This window comes from Phasianus colchicus, chromosome 18 (genome assembly GCF_987193195.1).
Source record: "Phasianus colchicus chromosome 18, bPhaCol1.hap1.1, whole genome shotgun sequence".
NCBI lineage: Eukaryota > Metazoa > Chordata > Aves > Galliformes > Phasianidae > Phasianus > Phasianus colchicus.
The window spans coordinates 8,199,708-8,216,153 of record NC_143453.1 but is presented as its reverse complement, the minus strand read 5'-3'; the positions used below and the strand labels follow the sequence as shown (position 1 = coordinate 8,216,153).

Sequence of the window (16,446 nt, the reverse complement as noted above, 5' to 3'; positions counted from 1 at the left end):
TTAGCTCTGCTAAGACAGATGGCCTCCCACCATTCACAGCTGCAGTTCAAGAGCAGCAGAATGCGGTGAAGGAAATTGTAAGTCTTGCAGTGCCTTGAAGGGGTTTTGCAGCTAAGCCCCCCATCTGTCCACAGATGCCGTCCCACAGGAATCTCTTGCCTGCAGGCTTTCTCCCATTGCCAGGCACAGCGGGCAGTGCATTGTGGCAGTGGCAGCGAGAGCCCTGCTTAGGCAACGCCCAGGTGTCCTGCCCTGCTGGGTCACTGATTCTGCTTGCAGGAGAAGCAGGGCGAGAGCTGTGGTTTAGCAGGAGGTGTTGTGAGCTTCCAATAGCTTCAGCCTAGATCCAGTTCTGCCCTCTACTGATGGAGAACTCTGAGCACAGCCATTAAATAATGCTTTCTTAACACAAGGTCTCCTGGAAGTTTGGGGTTGTTGAAATGAGGCTGGAAGGTCCCCGTTTGCTCCCTCCCTTGCCCTGAGGTGCAGCCGGTGATGCTGACCTTGGCACAGCTTTTGCCAACAAAGTTGCAGCATGGTTGAGCTGATTTTTAAGCTACCTCTCTTTTAAGCCCAACCAAAGCTATCCGCTTTGCAGGTGATCGCCAATATGACCACAGCCTACAAGCGGGAGCGGAAGACCATGAAAAGGAAAAGTCGAGTCCTGCCCTCTCTTACATTCAAAATGGAAGAAAATGTGTTTGGGAGCAACGGTGCCTCTTCCCTGAAGAAGCTGAAGAAGGGCCAGTTTGTGTCCTTCCAAATTGAAACAGTCCTGCCAAATGAGCAGAGTATGGCTGAAGTGAAGAAAACCAGCTAGCGTCTGGGGCTTTGCTGGGGTGTCCCATGGGGCTGGGGACAGTAGTGTGAACTGTTCCTGAGGTTCTTGTCCCAGCTGTTTGGGGGTCCAGGCACAGATGCCTGCTCAGTCTGGGGGGGCAAAGAAGGGGAAGGTTCAGACAATGGGGTCTGTTCCATCTCATCCCAGTCCAGGCTGGGACCATACCTACAATACAGTGAAGTGGCACCATCCTCATTTATGCTTGGGCAGCAAGGGACTCTGTCTTGGCAAGAGCTCCACCTTGAACACAGCTTGGAAACTGCCCCACTGGGGGTGATTACAGCAAGGCCTGGGGAGGGCTCTGGGTGCAGGTGAGGAAAGAACCTGGAACAAGACTCAGCCAAGTTGCAGTCCATTTCCTGTGGTTTGAAACAACCCTTCCCACTTTTCAGCGTGACGTGGGAAGGGCCATGCCAGGTCTAGCAACATCCCGGGGATGTGGGGATGGCTCGATGTGAGCTTTTTGGTTGCAACCACTCATTAGCAAAAATAAAATCAACAATAGAACATGAGATTTTTATTTTCTGTTTATCCAAGCAGAGAAAAATGACTTCTTCCTTAGTAACATCGCTGTTCTGTACGCTCCAGAAATGGGGCAAAGTGTAGATCTGTGCTGGAGGGGTTGTTGAGGCTGAAGTACAGCACCAAGGAACCCTGAGGGTTGCAGTGGTGACCTGGATCAGCGTGGTGTCACGTATTCACTCACCTGAGAGCACAGGTCTGGTGTCACACATGCTGCCCACCTGGGTGCACAGATGCTGAGTGGGGAGGAGGTTGAGCACTGCTATCCCTCTGGAGTTGGCATGCGCTTGTCCACACTTGAAGACAAAAGTATAAGCTGGATTTCTTGCAAAAAGTCCTTCACTGCACTCCTTGCTTGAGGGGTTAATTTAAAACCCCATCAAACTGCATCAGAGCACCTTTAGATTTTTTCCTATTCTCTCCAGTGCTGTAGAAATAAAATAAACTCGCATCCTTGGGCCGCCTTCTGCAGCATTTTGCAACGGGAGGGGAGTCTGAGCGTTCGGCTGGAGCGGGACCGGGTTCTCCATCCATCCTTTCGCTCGTCCCCGTTCCCAGCGCACGGAGGCGCTGCCGGGACCGCTCCGCAGCGTGGGGGCGTGGTCAGCGTGGAGGGGCGTGGTCACGGCGGAAGCCCCGCCCCTCACCGACCTTCGCCCGCATCGGTCGCACCGGGCCGGAGCCGCCGCAGGTAGGAGCGGGGTCGCGTCTGGGTGCGTGCGTGGAAGCGGGCACGTTCCGGGTGGGTTCTACCTTCTGGCTTTAGGATTTGCTGCGTAATCCTCTGTGCATAGAAAGGAGAAAAGTGGTAGGGAGGGGGGGAAGCATTGCGTGGGGAAGAGCTGCCCCCGCGTGATGGCAAGGGCGGAGTCCCCCCCGCTCGGAGCTGCTTTGTAATCTGCTCTTGGGATATTTATTGGGTGCCACCCTATTGCATGCTGACAGTGCTGCCCGTTCGCGGCTTGCTCCAAATTAATATTCTGAAGGGTGATACGGCCGCTGTGGCCATCATGCTCTTATTTATTGGATTGTATTTAGATATTATGTATTGTTTTTCAAAGAGGATAATCTGTTACGAAGCAGAACTGCTCTCCATTATGTTCTGCTACACATTGACGCTGGTTTTTACTGCGTGCTTGATTTCAGCTTCATCCCAGGAAATCAGGGAGGGACCCTCAGACCACAAACGTCTGAGCCCAGGAACTCCGCAGCCCCGTAGCGCAGGGCATGAGGGCCGCATGGATGTCCTGTGCCCACGTCTCAGTGTCACCCAGCCAGAATGAGGTTTCACAATGAGGCACAAGAATCCCAGAATGCTTGATGTTGGAAGGGACATCTGGAGATCATCCAGCCCGAGCTGCCTGCACGGGCAGGTTTTAGATTTGTGATAAATGGAGTTGTCTTGGAAGGGGTGGAGTTTGTCTTCATTTGTGCTTTTGACTTTGTAAAAGTCAGAGTGTATATAGAGAGGAGGAGCAGAGGATGAAGGAATAGATAGCAGTGTTTGAGATCAGGACGGTGGGTGGCTGTTGTGGCCTGCCTCAGTGGCACTTGCAACCCCTTAACATTTACTTATCATGACTAATAACAACTCCACCCCTTCTTCTCGCCCTGTGCACAGGCCGTGGCCATGTCCTCACTGTGCTAGGCTTGTCCCCCACCACCTCAAGGATGCGTGCCTGGAAGGCGGTGGCCAGCACGCTGGTGCTGAGCGGGGCCGACGTGGTGGTCACCACGCTGCTCTATGCCCACGGCCGGCGTGGTCGGGACATCCTTCAGGACCTGCGGCACTTCAACATCTTCAACTCGCTGCTGGACATCTGGGGGGGCTGTCTCTACCGTAGCTGTGTGCTGCTGGGGGCTGCCATCGGGGTGGCCACCAACACAGCCTATGGCCCCCGGCGCCTCAGGGCCTCGCGGACCTTCATTGCTGTCGTCTGCCTCCTCATGGGCATCTACATGATGGTGAAGCTGCTGCTCTACTCTGAGGTGCGGAGGACCATCAGGGACCCCTGGTTCTGGGGGCTCTTTGCTTGGACCTACGTGGCATTAGTGGCCACCTTTGGGCTGTGGCAGCTGCTGGCCTGTGTGACATCTTCCCGCGAGGCGCTGGGGCATGGCTCTGAGTCCCGCACCGAGGCGGAGGAGAGTTGTGACGCCCCACGGGACAAGCGAGAGGAGGCAGCGGGACCCACCATCCATAAGCTGCTGTCCTACACCAAGCCAGATGCCGTCTTCCTGGGTATTGCTTCCTTCTTCCTCCTCGTGGCCGCGCTGGGTAAGTGAAGGAGCTGGAGGGCTGTGGGATGCTCTGCTGTTCACTGGGAGGGGAGGAGCCGTGTTGGGGGCTTGCTCACAGGCTGAGGGAAAAATTAAATGTAGCAAAAAAATGTAGCGGAGGATAAAGTGCCATGGGAAATTAAACTTTTCCATTAGTTGCTAAGGTTCATGCCTCTTTGTACATCTTGTGTAATGGGTAAATGTGGTTGGGATGGGGGTTGATTGTGGGCTTTCATGGTTGGGAATATAAATCCGTGGTTGGATCCTGGACCCACCTGGTGTGTCTGTAACTCTTTGTCCTGTGCTTCTGCATCAGGAGAGACCTTCCTGCCCTACTACACAGGGTTGGCCATTGACGGCATTGTGGTGCAGAAGAGCATGGACCGCTTCTCCACGGCGGTGCTGGTCATGTCGCTGCTTGCCATAGGAAGGTAATCGCAGGGGTAGGAGCCCAGCAAGGACATATGACTGCTCTGTGCTCTTACAGTGGTGGCGGTCATGAGATCTTCCATGTCCTTCTGCCAGTGCTGGGGGAGCAGGCACAGGGGATGGGCTCCCTGGTGATCACTGTCCCTGCCCAAAGCTTGTCATTGCAGGGATTAGAACCACTGTCCCTATGTTGGTAGCACCCAGGGGAGGCATGGGCTGGTTTAATCATTACTACCCAGGGTGGGAAATGATACCAACACAGCATTGCCCAAGCCCTCGATACGGGCACCGGTGTGTTTGTGTTGCTGAGGAGTGGGTTTCGTGTCCACTGGTCTATAACGTTTCTTATCTGCAATTAGCTCATTTGCCGCAGGTGTCCGGGGCGGCGTTTTTACGCTCATATTTGCAAGACTGAACATCCGCCTTCGCAACTGCCTCTTCAGGTCGCTGGTGTCTCAAGAGATGAGTTTCTTTGATGAGAATCGCACAGGTGGGTTCCTCTTTCCCCTGGGTTTACTCTATTCCAGCACATGGTATTTTTCCCCCTTGGTATGCCCTCTCTCCAGGGGCTCTTAGAGGTGGTATCTAAATGCTCATGTTTAGATACAGCAACAGAAAGCTCTTCCTTTTGGGTGCTTTCTTGCCACAGGGGTCAGGATTGTCCAGCACCTTCAGAATGCCACATTGCTACCAAACAGCCTGATATCCAGCAGCCCCAGGGCTGGCATTTTTATCACCAGTCATCTCATCCCCAAAATACTTCCATTCTTCTTCCTGTACCCCCTTTCAGTTCCCACTTATCAGCGGCTCTCCATCCCTGCTCCAGATACTGGAAACCTCAGACATGTGAAGCTTGCTGTGTGTGCTTGTGGCTTTTCCTCCTTGCCATCTAGTCCTGTCCACGTCTGTCATACTGGTGCGGTCCCAGTCAGCTGCAACTTTTCCCATACTTAATTTCTTCTTGGCAATATTTTTAGTTTTGAGGCTGTTTCCATATTTAGCAGTTGCTGCCTGTTGCCTGGTTAGCTAAGGACACTGGATATGTTATTGTAAGTGGGATATGGGTAACCCTCGACTAATAGTTATGCAATAGCATGGGACTTCAGCCCTGGCTGCACTGGAACACAGGCCAAGTACTTAGAAATTCAAGGTGGTATTTGACTCCACTGCAGGAGCTTTGCCCTTAGTGGCTGCACTCACATCCTCCAGGTCACTTGGGTCTTCTCCAGGCTGCGGACACAGCTAAACCTCCTCTGCCCTCTCTGAAGCTGCCTGGCACTCTGTAGGGTGAGCTGTGCTAGGCATATTCCTGGTCCTCTGAGGACAGCAGGGAGAGTTGCCAGCAGTCGGCTGGTGGCTGAGCAAACACCCACTGGTGCACCCACGTGGGATGCCCTCCAGGTACAATGCAGGGCCAGTCCTCTGTGCTATCCTGCAGCCAACCTGAGCAACCCAAGGATGTAGCTTCTGCTTTCAGATGGGTTTCGTGTCTTTTGCACATGGAGCAATTTGAGCTCCTCTGCTTTGCTTCACATCCCCAACAGCAGCCATCTTCTTCCATGCTGCTCTGCAGAACTCATCAAGGGCTGGGTTGGATGAGGAGCTCCATCTGCCAGGAGACTGCTATACAGTCTGCGGGATGGGATGCAGAACATGGACAGGTGATGACCTGCCACAGTGACGTGTCCCTGCTCTCCCCTTCTCCAACCCTTTCTTCTTTTAGGGGATGTCATCTCCCGCCTCACATCGGACACAACCATCGTGAGTGACCTGGTCTCCCAGAACATCAACATCTTCCTGCGCAACGTGGTGAAGGCCACAGGGGTGATCTTCTTCATGTTCAGCCTCTCATGGAAGCTCTCGCTTGTCACCTTCATGGGCTTCCCCATCATCATGCTGGTGTCTGACATCTATGGGAAATACTACAAGGTAGGCAGGAGCAACTGGCATAGCTGTGCTGGCCCGTCCCTGCTGTGGGAGTTACAGGTGGCTTTGGAGCTCGTTGGGTTGATACTCAAGTGCTTTGCTGCTTGCAGTATGGGCACGAGGGCAGCATTACAGCTACGTGGGCAGGTGGCACAACCTTGACTGTCAGCTCCACGCTCGGGAGCTGAAGTGTCTCAGGTCTGACACAGGAGGTAGCTTGGCTGTGCACCGCTCAATGTGTGCCTGTTTGTTCCCATGCCATCTGTCCTCTCCTCTCCTTTTGGAGTAAATCGAATTGGGGTTAAACCCAGCCCAGCACTTCCTCCCTATGCCAAGGGCTGTCTCCTGTGGTTAATGTTGTGGACTGTGCAAGCTCCACACCACATGCTCCCTGTGCTGGTTGTTGCTTTCAGTAAGCACAGCCCTGCTTTCCACTGTTCCAAGGTCAGGGCTGTATCCCATCACTCAACCTTGGTGTTCACGGCCTTGGAAGATGTCACTGTGCTCTCTCCAGAGCCTGTGGGAGAGCTGCCGTGGGCAGCTGGGCATGTGTAGAGCACCCTTTGTTTCTGCTTCCCGCAGAAGCTCTCCAAGGATGTGCAGAACGCCCTGGCCAAGGCCAACAACACTGCCGAGGAGACCATCTCCGCCATGAAGACTGTCCGCAGCTTTGCCAATGAGGAAGCAGAGGCAAATGTGTACTGGCAGAAGCTGCAGCAGGTGTACAGACTCAACAAGCGGGAAGCCCTGGCGTACACCTACTATGTGTGGTCCAGCGGGGTAGGTGGCCTGCACCAGGGCATGGCAGGGGACATGACTTCAGGTGACAAAACGCACACGGAGTGTTGGGTGTGCTGGTCTCAGGGAGCTTTGTGGGATGAGCCCAGCCTTGATGTCTGCTGCCCTCTGTCAAAAATATATTCCATCCTCCCTTCGGGGAGCATGACATCGTGGTGCTGAACAGTCTGTTTTCTCTTGTAAATAAGAATGGAATTGATAACTGCTCAAGGTCGTGGAAAACCTCATGTTTTCAGGCTGCTGCATTGCGTGCCTTTGCCAGCTCATCTCCAGCGGTTCCGGCTGGGAAAACAGCCACAGTGTTGGTTGAGATTCTGCTCAGAAGCAGAGATTTTCTACATGTGGGCGGTGGTGAAGGGAGGCTGTTGGTTTGTTGTTTGATTTAGGCTTTTTTTGCAAAGTGTTTTTTTCTTTGCTGAGAACAGATGGTTTGGGGCTCCTCTTGTATCTGCTGCTAACTAAGGCTGTGCAAAACTCTCACGTGGGGCTGCCCTTCACCCTGCGCATTTAAGGATCCAAATAGCTGCTGTTCAGAGTTGTGTGGGTTATGCCTTCATACAGCTGCAGGATGCTTATGTGTTCCCAAGGCTGAAAGCAAGTTCAGAGCATTCTTAGCATTGTTCCTGAGCATCCAGGTGAAGCCAGCAGTGGGAACTGGGACAGAACGGATCCCACTGAGTCAGAAAAGGCAAAATTGTTCCTGTGAGGCTTGTGTAAAAAGAAGCTGACAGATATAGCACAACCCTCGTGGAGTCTCTCTCAGAGGAAACAGGATCTTAAGGTCAGATCTTGGCAGAGAGAGAGAAGAGGAACTTTTTCCCTGTGTTTTCCCTCTGTGTGAACTCATAGCTAACAGCCCTTCCCACTGACTGTGATCCCAGCAAACTCCAGGCCCTCATTTCACCCTGTGACAGGTAGTCTGTATGCCAAATGTTGCATGGAGCACTTGACATTGCAGAGAGTGAAACATCAGGATCACATCAGGGCTGGTCTGATATGTTTGCTGAGTAGGTGGTGCTCCCATACACTGATTTCAAGCAAGAGTTGAGGTTATCCTTCAGGGACTTGTATACACAAGGAGGATTTTGTGCATTAGCTCTTGGCTTGCCTCTGTGCTCTGAATTAAAATGTGTCATATAACGCAGAGGTTATTTTAGCAGTGAGATGACTGTATGTGTTGGATTATTTGAGTGTGGGTTATGCTAGTCCAAGAGACGTCCATGAGACGCTCTGTTATTTCAGATAAATCTGTCTTCCTTCACTGTTGTCACTCCAGATTTGTATTTTGTTGAATTCCTTCAGTCAGCCCAGCTAACCAAGTTGTTTTTCCCTTCTCATACCCAAGCCGTGTGCTGACAGGAAAGCTGGGTTTGGGGCTCAGAGAATAAATACCAGCTGCTGAATTGTGGTCTCCTGTGTGAGTAACTGCAATTGCACTGGAGTGTTCTGTCCTTGCTGATTTTGGGCTGTTTGCTTGCTTTCAGCTCACCCTCCTGGTGGTCCAGGTCAGCATCCTGTACTATGGAGGGCACCTTGTGATCTCAGGGCAAATGACGAGTGGAAACCTGATATCCTTCATCATTTATGAGTTCGTCTTAGGAGATTGCATGGAGGTGAGTTTGTTTGATCATTCCAGGCAACCCCATATCACAGTGTTTGACTTCAAGATGATCTCAACCCCCACAGTCACAGGACTGGTGCCAGTGTTGCCTTCCCTACCACCTGCTATGGCTTTGCCCATCTGCAGTCTGATTCTCCCCTCTGCTTCCCGTTCCATTTCCCCCTTGGCCCCATGAATACAACCACTGCAAACACCTTGACACTTGAAAGCATCTGAAGCACCTCATCACAGATAAGACAATCAGTACTAAAGGGGTTGGGCTACCCCTGCTGAAGGGGAGAGTCCTGGCTGCCTACCAAGCATGTTTTCTGGTGTGAACGATGCAGAGATTGCGTGGCTGCCTGTTCAATTTCGGAGTTCATTAAGAGCTTAATTATATTACATTTTTTAACTCTCCTTGGAATAGGCTGCAAGCTGCTGCATTGGCAGCACATTAGCAACTTGGGATTGTGGGTGGGATGGGAGCCCACTCAGGGCTGCTTTCCCGTTGCAAAGGCGTAAGCCTGGCCAACTGAAGCAGAAATTAGCAAGTCCAGATTTCCTCACAGCCAAGCCTGGTTTCGATGCTGTTTCATCCTTCGTGCAGCAGCACAGCAGAGCTGGAGGCAGCTCACCCAGCTCTCACCATCTGTGCTGATAGCTGCAGGCTCTGGTGGTGTTTCCAGGCAGTAGTTTTGGTGTGTTTGAGGCACTTACAGTACAGGCTGTTCATCAGTTTGAGTTTAACACTTAAATTAGCCAGCAAGATGGAGGCTATTCCAGCAAAGCTAGTGTCAGTGTGTAGCAGTTGTAGTGGGAGGAAGTACAGTAGATCCACTGGGACCATATTCCTACGGGGAACAGCCATATCAGCTGCCTAATGGTGGTCTAGAAAGGTCCAGCCTGAGGCTGCTTTGCATTTGTAACGTGTGTGCTAGGGGACAAGCCAGCTGCTCTGGGGCTGATGCAGCGCTTTGTCGTATGCAGATGCATTCAACCATTGGATTGGAGAGCTGCTGGTCTTGAGCAAAGAGACATGAGAGGAGGATTTCAGTAGAAGTTTGGGTTATGTATCTCTTGACACACCTCTTCCCAATTCATCTTTTTTACTTCTTGTATTCCCCTGTGTCTACCCATGCAAAAACCCCTTTAGATTATGTTTCCTCTACCTTGGGCAGGGGCAAAAATTCTCTTTTTCTGCCTGATGACCATAGTTAACATCAGAGAGTGCTTCAACTGTTCTCCTTATGAGTGGTTCCGATTGCTATTTCCATAATGGGAGGGTCTAACCATTACCTCTTCCCTTCCAGTCTGTGGGCTCTGTCTACAGTGGCCTGATGCAGGGAGTGGGTGCTGCTGAGAAGGTGTTTGAGTTCATCGACCGCAAGCCAACAATGGTCAACGATGGGTCGCTGGCCCCAGACCATGTGGATGGAAAAGTGGAGTTCAGAAATGTGACATTCTCTTACCGCACTCGTTCCGCAACACAGGTCCTCCAGGTGAGCCCCACTGGTGCAGAGCATTCCTCACCACGAGGCATCTTGTGATGTTTCTCCATAATGACCATAACCAATCCTTAACCTGTAGGGAAGGTCATTTGCCTTTTTTGAGATGCATAAAGGCAGCCTCAGCAGCATGCTGGCAAGTAGATTATTGTGAGCAGCAGGTGTTTAGGGCTGGCTTTCCTTACAGAGAATTAGATTTATTAATAAAACCCTTGTTCCCAGCTCAGACATTAAACATGTCAGCATGGTGCAGGGCTTTGTGCCAAGCTGTCTCAGGCTGCTTCCACGTGAGGGAGGCTGAGGTCATGGGGCAGGATGAGCAAGCAAAGAGGTTGGTTGCTTTGCAGTTTTTGGAGGTCCTGCTGCACAAGCAAGAAAATTCAGAGCAAATGCTTCCTCAGAGGGAGCTGAGAGAAGAAAACAGTTAGTCTTTTGGAGGTGAGATGGCCAGAGCAGCACACCAGAGTGGTTGGTTGGGGGGGATCTCCTTAGCATCTTTTGGTCGCCTCTCCTGTGCAGTGCTCAAGCCACTGCTCCAGGACCCTGATGAAGGCCAGCACCTGAGCACATTCTCCCATCCATGTTGCAGAACGTGTCCTTCACCCTGCACCCTGGCAAAGTGACAGCACTGGTGGGCCCCTCGGGGAGTGGAAAGAGTTCCTGCGTCAACATCCTGGAGAACTTCTACCCTCTGCAAGATGGGCAGGTGCTGCTGGATGGGCATCCCATTAACATGTACGATCACAAGTACCTGCACTCAGTGGTACGAGCGACTGATAAGTGTATTCTAGCTATCACTTGCTGTGGTCAGAGGGGATGATGGCAGTGTTGTATATGGCTATGGGTTTGATCTGGAAACCTCTGAAGTGCCCAGAAAGCTGGAGGTAGTCCAGGAAACAAATTAAGATAATTTGGGGGGGCAGAAGGGAACAAGATGGTGATTGGTTTTAGGGGAAGGGGGAAGTCTGCTGAAAACAGAACTAGAAATGTGTTTGTTTTGTTTTGTATTTTTTTTGGTCAACCCAAAAGTTTTGGTTGTTTGATTATTGATAGTCTTGGTTGGTTTTGGAAAAAGTGTTTTGCATTCCCGCAGAATATTCTACCTTAAGATCTTAAAATCACTCTCAGATCATGAGGAGTTAAACTACTTGGAATTCTGGAAGCAGCAGAGGAGTGCTTTGTCCAAGCCTCTAGCTCTGTCTGTGTGTCAGCACAGATCAGCCTCCATCTCCTATGCAAGTAACTGCCCACTTTGTTTGCCCCCAGAGTGAATGGCCTCGGGAGCAGCAGGAAAATCTGAAAACAATTGATCAGAAGCAGGCTGGAAAGCCAGAGTCAGTGTGACTAATTGACATTCTCTGCCAGTGCTGAGTGAAAATTAAAAGACAAGCAAGTCTTTCAGCTTAGCAAGCCTGGTGTCGTGCTAGGAGCATGGGGAGAAGTCAATTAAAATATGACCGTATCCTACTGGTTCTCTCCGTGTCCAGTTCTAAGCAATAATTTGAAGAGTTCAATTTATTTCAATATAGACTGTTTAACAAAGCAGGCTGAATTCAAGAGTGAGCAGCAATGTCTGTACAGTAGAACAGGGAGGCTGTTGCTAAGCAATTAAGGAATTGCAGCAGCTCTTAACTTCCTAATTTGCCTCAAGCAGAGAATTGGCAAGGCTGGGCAAAGCTCCCTCCAACCTGCATTGTCCCTACAACTGGTTTTCCATACTGAGAAGTGCAAGAAGTTCTGGGAGTTCTGGGTCTGGAGCAAAACCACGACAGGGACCTGGAGTGGGGAGCTCAGCCCAGGTGCCAACATACCAACATATCACACATTTCCTTTTCTGCACAGTAGCTTCCAGCAGACAACATAAAGTGGACTGGGACTGCCACAGGGCACCTAGCAGCGTTGCTGGAAGCTCACATCAATGCATTTCTGTGCCTTGGTCCTTACCTACTGGGAACAAATGCTGATAATCTGAGATGCTGGTTGGCCATTGTGTCTTCTGCTCCCAACCTGCTGCTCTTCCCTTCCTTTCTGCAGATCTCCCTGGTCAGCCAAGAGCCAGTGCTGTTTGCTCGCTCTATTGCCGATAATATTTCTTATGGCTTAGCTTCAGCCTCCTTTGAGTCGGTTGTTCAGGCTGCCCAGAAGGCCAATGCGCACGCCTTCATCACGGAGCTACAGGATGGCTACCACACAGGTACCAACATCCCTCTGTTTGCACCAAAAGCATTCGGTACTGAGGGAGCCATGAGAAGGTAGGGGCTTCTCCTTGCTGTTGCTTCAGCTGTGCTGCCTCCAGAGCCCTTCTTACAGCAATACAGCCATGTGGGTCAGCACAAGAGAGAAGTCGGGGCTTGGATGATCTCTCAGGCTCAGTGACTTCTTGTTCTGGGTCTTTCCATGTGCATCAGTCCCTCACACACTGGGACAACAGTGGAGAACTTTCTGCTGGAGGGAAGGACTGCAGCCTTGAAGGTGTTTAGTACATTTCAACTGCTTTGTTAAGTGAATAAACAGAATAGCATTTGCTTCATCTTTGCTTCAGAGCATTACACTGTTCTGGTGTTGTTGGCTGGGTGCTGAACTTAATGGCTACTGTTGATTTTTATCTTGACTGCTCCTCCTCTTGATCCAACAGAGGCAGGTGAAAAAGGAGCTCAGCTATCAGGTGGCCAGAAGCAGAGAGTGGCTATTGCCAGGGCCTTGATCCGAACCCCTCCCATCCTAATCCTGGATGAAGCCACAAGTGCACTGGATGCAGAGAGTGAACATGCGGTGAGTGGGTGACTTGGGTGTCTGAGCTGAAGAAACAGTCTAGGGTTGGAGGAAAGATTACAGCTTCAATTTCTAGCCCACAGACAAACTTGCAGTAGGGAGGAGTACCTGAGCTAAAATTTGAACTAAGGCACCAAACAAACCATGCTTGTAGGCTAAGCCATGGTTTATCTGGCTGGGATGTGATGACCAAACAGTTCTACCAGTAGTCTCCTTTGGTCTGGCTAGTTCATTGGCACAATGAAAAGCTGGTTCAAAGTGCTGGCATAAGGACAGGCTTCCCAGTGCTAGAGGATGAGTGCTGCACAAATGTGATCTCAGGGCAGTTTGTAGGCTTGCAGGATGGGGTGAGGCTCTTCAGCAGAGCTAGCACTATGTGGCCTCCAGATTTGCACCCCAGCTCTAACAAGAGCTCAACATACAAGATCAGGCCTGTCACTTTACCACTCTGTTACCAGCAGTGGAGGTGTGCATTCCCCATCTGAAAGGTGGCTGCATTGAGAGAGAATTTGGGGCTGCACAGTGAGATGGGATGGCCATAGGGCTACAGGGGGCCCTGCCTTTGCGTCCTCAGCATAACCAGAGGAGAACAAACCTCCTGTCCAGAGATTTCTTAACTCAGAGCCACCAAGCTGCTCTCCTCCCCTCCCAACACAGTGCCAGTGATGCTCATGCACTAACATCTTTTCTTCCCTCAACAGATTCAGCAGGCGATTTACGGTGACTTGCAGAACCACACAGTGCTTGTCATAGCTCACAGGCTGAGCACTGTCGAGAAGGCACACAACATCATTGTGCTGGACAAGGGCCGCGTGGTGCAGCAGGGCTCACACAAGGAGCTCATGGAAGAAGGAGGTCTTTATTCCAAGCTGGTGCAGAGACAGATCCTGGGGCTTGAGGCGGGTAGCACAGACAGCCGCCAACCCACAGCCCGGGGGGATTCAGCGAAGGCGCCCGGCGGGCTGGAGGGAGAGTTCAGGATAGACCATTCCCTCCCAGCTGTGGCACAGGACGACTGTAACAACACAGCTCAGAAGTGAGAGCAGCGAGGGCTGGGGCTGGAGACGCATGCTGGGACGCAGCGGCAGGAGGTGGCTTGCCGACGGGCCGGCGCGCCGCACAACGTGCCCGTTTGCTCATCCTGCGTGCGCCACACACCTTTGCACACACACACAGCCACACACTATAGAGCTTCCTGCATTACTGCCCAGTGGGCAGATGCCTGCTGGTTAAACAGGGAAACAGATTTGGGAGTTGGGTCTTTAGCAATTCCCAGCATTTCTACTGGGTTTCTTTTCTTACTACCAGTAATTCCTCACAACTGGGACTTTTCTTCCATTGATATGCATGTGTAACTGATATTAACTGTAATGGATGTAAAATGCATGCGCGGAGGGGAAGTTCCCCTCCAGGAATTCAGGGGGTGGCTCTTGTAGCCAGATAGAAAAGCAGCGGCTGGAGAAGGTCCTGCTCCTGCTGTCGATCTGTGGAGCCAGTCTGAAGTCTGTAGGGATCTCTCCTCGGCTTCAGTGAAAACTGGATCACTCTCGTGGGGCTGAATGCCAGGAGAGTTTTGCACTGAGTGCCTGCAGGCTCAGGTTCACAACCAAACAGCTGCTGAGTTTGTTTCATGTAGTAACCATCCTTTCTGGAATAAGCCAGGGGACCAGGAGGCAGGTGTTACATTTAGATTTGCTCGTGGTGCTTGGTGGGTATTTGATTTTGTTTTTAAGGATGAAGAGTTTTACCCTGATTGGGTTGGGATGAGCTTTTTTTGTTGTTGTTGTTGTTTTTTCTTATATTTCCGTGTGCACTACACAATGTCTGTCTGGCTCCAGCATCCTCTCAAATTTGGTCTGTTATTTCAGTATTTTTTTATATCTCACAACCCTGGTGCTGGTTTGAAAAACACTACTAAAGACAGGCATAAAATACTAAAAGATAGCACTTTATAAATTCCACTGATGCTTTGTTCAGCTTCAGGCAATGCTATTGACTTCGTTGCATGGGAAACCCATACACTCACTTTCCTTGAAGTCAAACTTCCTCTGCCTGAAGTTGAAAATGTATTTCTTTGAATACTATTTATTAACTTTGAGTAAGAGTGAAAGAAAGAAAGCTGTTGCTCCTAGCCCTTCTGCATAATGGCTCTGGCTTTGTAGTTTTATCCTGCCATAGATTAGTGGTGAAGCTTATGCAGGCAGGCAGATGCTATTGAAAAATAGCATTGGATTTTATATGGGAATGATTGACTCAGAATGTGCATCGTTAAGAAATGATCTCAAGCACTTTAGCTCTCATGTTTTCCAATATTTGAATGCTGCTGTGTTTTCCTTTTTGGCAGTTTTGTTGTTGGTAATGTTTTGTTTTTGCTCAGTAATGTTTTACAAACTCTTTAGTGTCCTTGAGGAGGGATGCTCTAAAGAAAAATAAAATACTACCTCTGCCACTAAATACTGAGCCCCAGTGGGGGCTGTGTTTTTGCATTCAGAATATCTGGAACTTCAAGGTAACATTAATCTGGGGGTGATAGACAGACACCCTTGTGGGGAATAAGAAGAACTACCTACAGAGAATTGGGTTTCTAACAGCCATGAAACACTAAGAATAACCTATTCAAGAACTTGTTTTCATCCCGGATCCCATCTGATAGTCAGTCTCACACAAAAGGACAGGCAGTATAACCTGTTGTCAAAGCACAACACTCTGTAGCTGAAGTCTTTTTAGCTACTTGCTTTTGTGATATGATAAAAAGCTGTGCCTCAGGAGGAGAGCTCTCTTTGGCTTATCTCCCTCAATTTCGGAGGGAATCACAATCCGAAGCCTCGTTTAAGTCATTCATCATTCAACACTTCCCTAAATGGCCAGTATATTTCTGCCTGATGAAAATCTTCATTGTCGGTATGAAGAGTTTGGAGATTCCACCCAGCACCAGAGGGCAAGCAATTAAATCTGCATTCTTATCAGTAGCTGTGAGCAGAATGCAGACAGTGGTTTGTAGAAGTGGAATTGATTGCTGGTTAATTGGAAAACTGGGGGAAGGGGGAAAAGGGTAACCTGGGAAATGAGGGAAGCCAGCACCTGGGAAGTGCTGTTAGGACAATGCTTGTTACTACATAAGATGGCAGAAAAGGGGAGATCCTGTCACGTGTGCCCCACCAGGCAGTGCTGCAAGAAGGGGAGTTGAAGGATACACAGGGATTAGCCTTATTGCAAAGGCTACAGGAAATTTTGAGAAGGGATCCCTGCTTCCCAAGTCCGGCGTGCCAATAATCCCAGCATTGTACTCCAAAATCCAAAAAGCTTCAACTGAAATGACACAGAGAAGGAGCAGCTTGTCTCTGCTAGTGGCTCCAGGCCAACCTGATAACAGGAACTGATTTTGTGCATTGCTCCGGGTGCTGAATTCTGTCTTTTGCATCCAGATAACTCAAGGCTGCTCTTCCCTTGAGCTTTACAAGTTATTTTATTGTTCTGTTGGCATGTGACAAGTGGATCTGCATGCATGCCAAAGCTATGAGGGTTTTCCATCCAGCAGTACTAATCTAATGCAGACATTTCTGCTGGCCAAATCAACGTAAATCCTGTGACTATACTGAAAATCCTGCTTTTCAAAATCATTCCAGATTTCTTTTCATGATGGGTCTTTCATACCTCACAGAACTGTCACCACCTCAGAATATGTCTGTGATGTGATAACTGGGGTCAGAGGTGCCTGTTGGCCAGAGGATGTGCTTATCTTGGTGCAGCAGTGGCAGTTCCTTTAGTGCTGG

The 16,446-nt window shown here is 50.2% G+C and overlaps 1 protein-coding gene across 2 annotated transcripts; it reads left to right on the top strand.

The window, feature by feature from the left end:
- Positions 1-1,813: 1,813 nt before the first annotated feature.
- ABCB9 (ATP binding cassette subfamily B member 9) lies at positions 1,814-15,985 on the top strand. Of its 2 annotated transcripts, none has more exons than XM_090120804.1 (12): positions 1,814-2,105; positions 2,985-3,641; positions 3,960-4,074; positions 4,432-4,562; positions 5,796-6,001; positions 6,581-6,778; positions 8,281-8,409; positions 9,707-9,895; positions 10,491-10,664; positions 11,936-12,095; positions 12,537-12,673; positions 13,375-15,985. In XM_090120804.1, the coding sequence occupies exons 2-12, from the start codon at positions 3,035-3,037 to the stop codon at positions 13,711-13,713; spliced, it is 2,385 nt and encodes a 794-aa protein (XP_089976930.1). In that variant the 5' UTR covers positions 1,814-2,105; positions 2,985-3,034; the 3' UTR covers positions 13,714-15,985. The 2 variants fall into 2 exon arrangements, with proteins under 2 accessions (XP_089976930.1, XP_031448493.1); XM_031592633.2 differs by having other exon boundaries at positions 1,814-2,054; positions 13,375-15,984.
- The last annotated feature ends 461 nt before the right edge of the window (positions 15,986-16,446 follow it).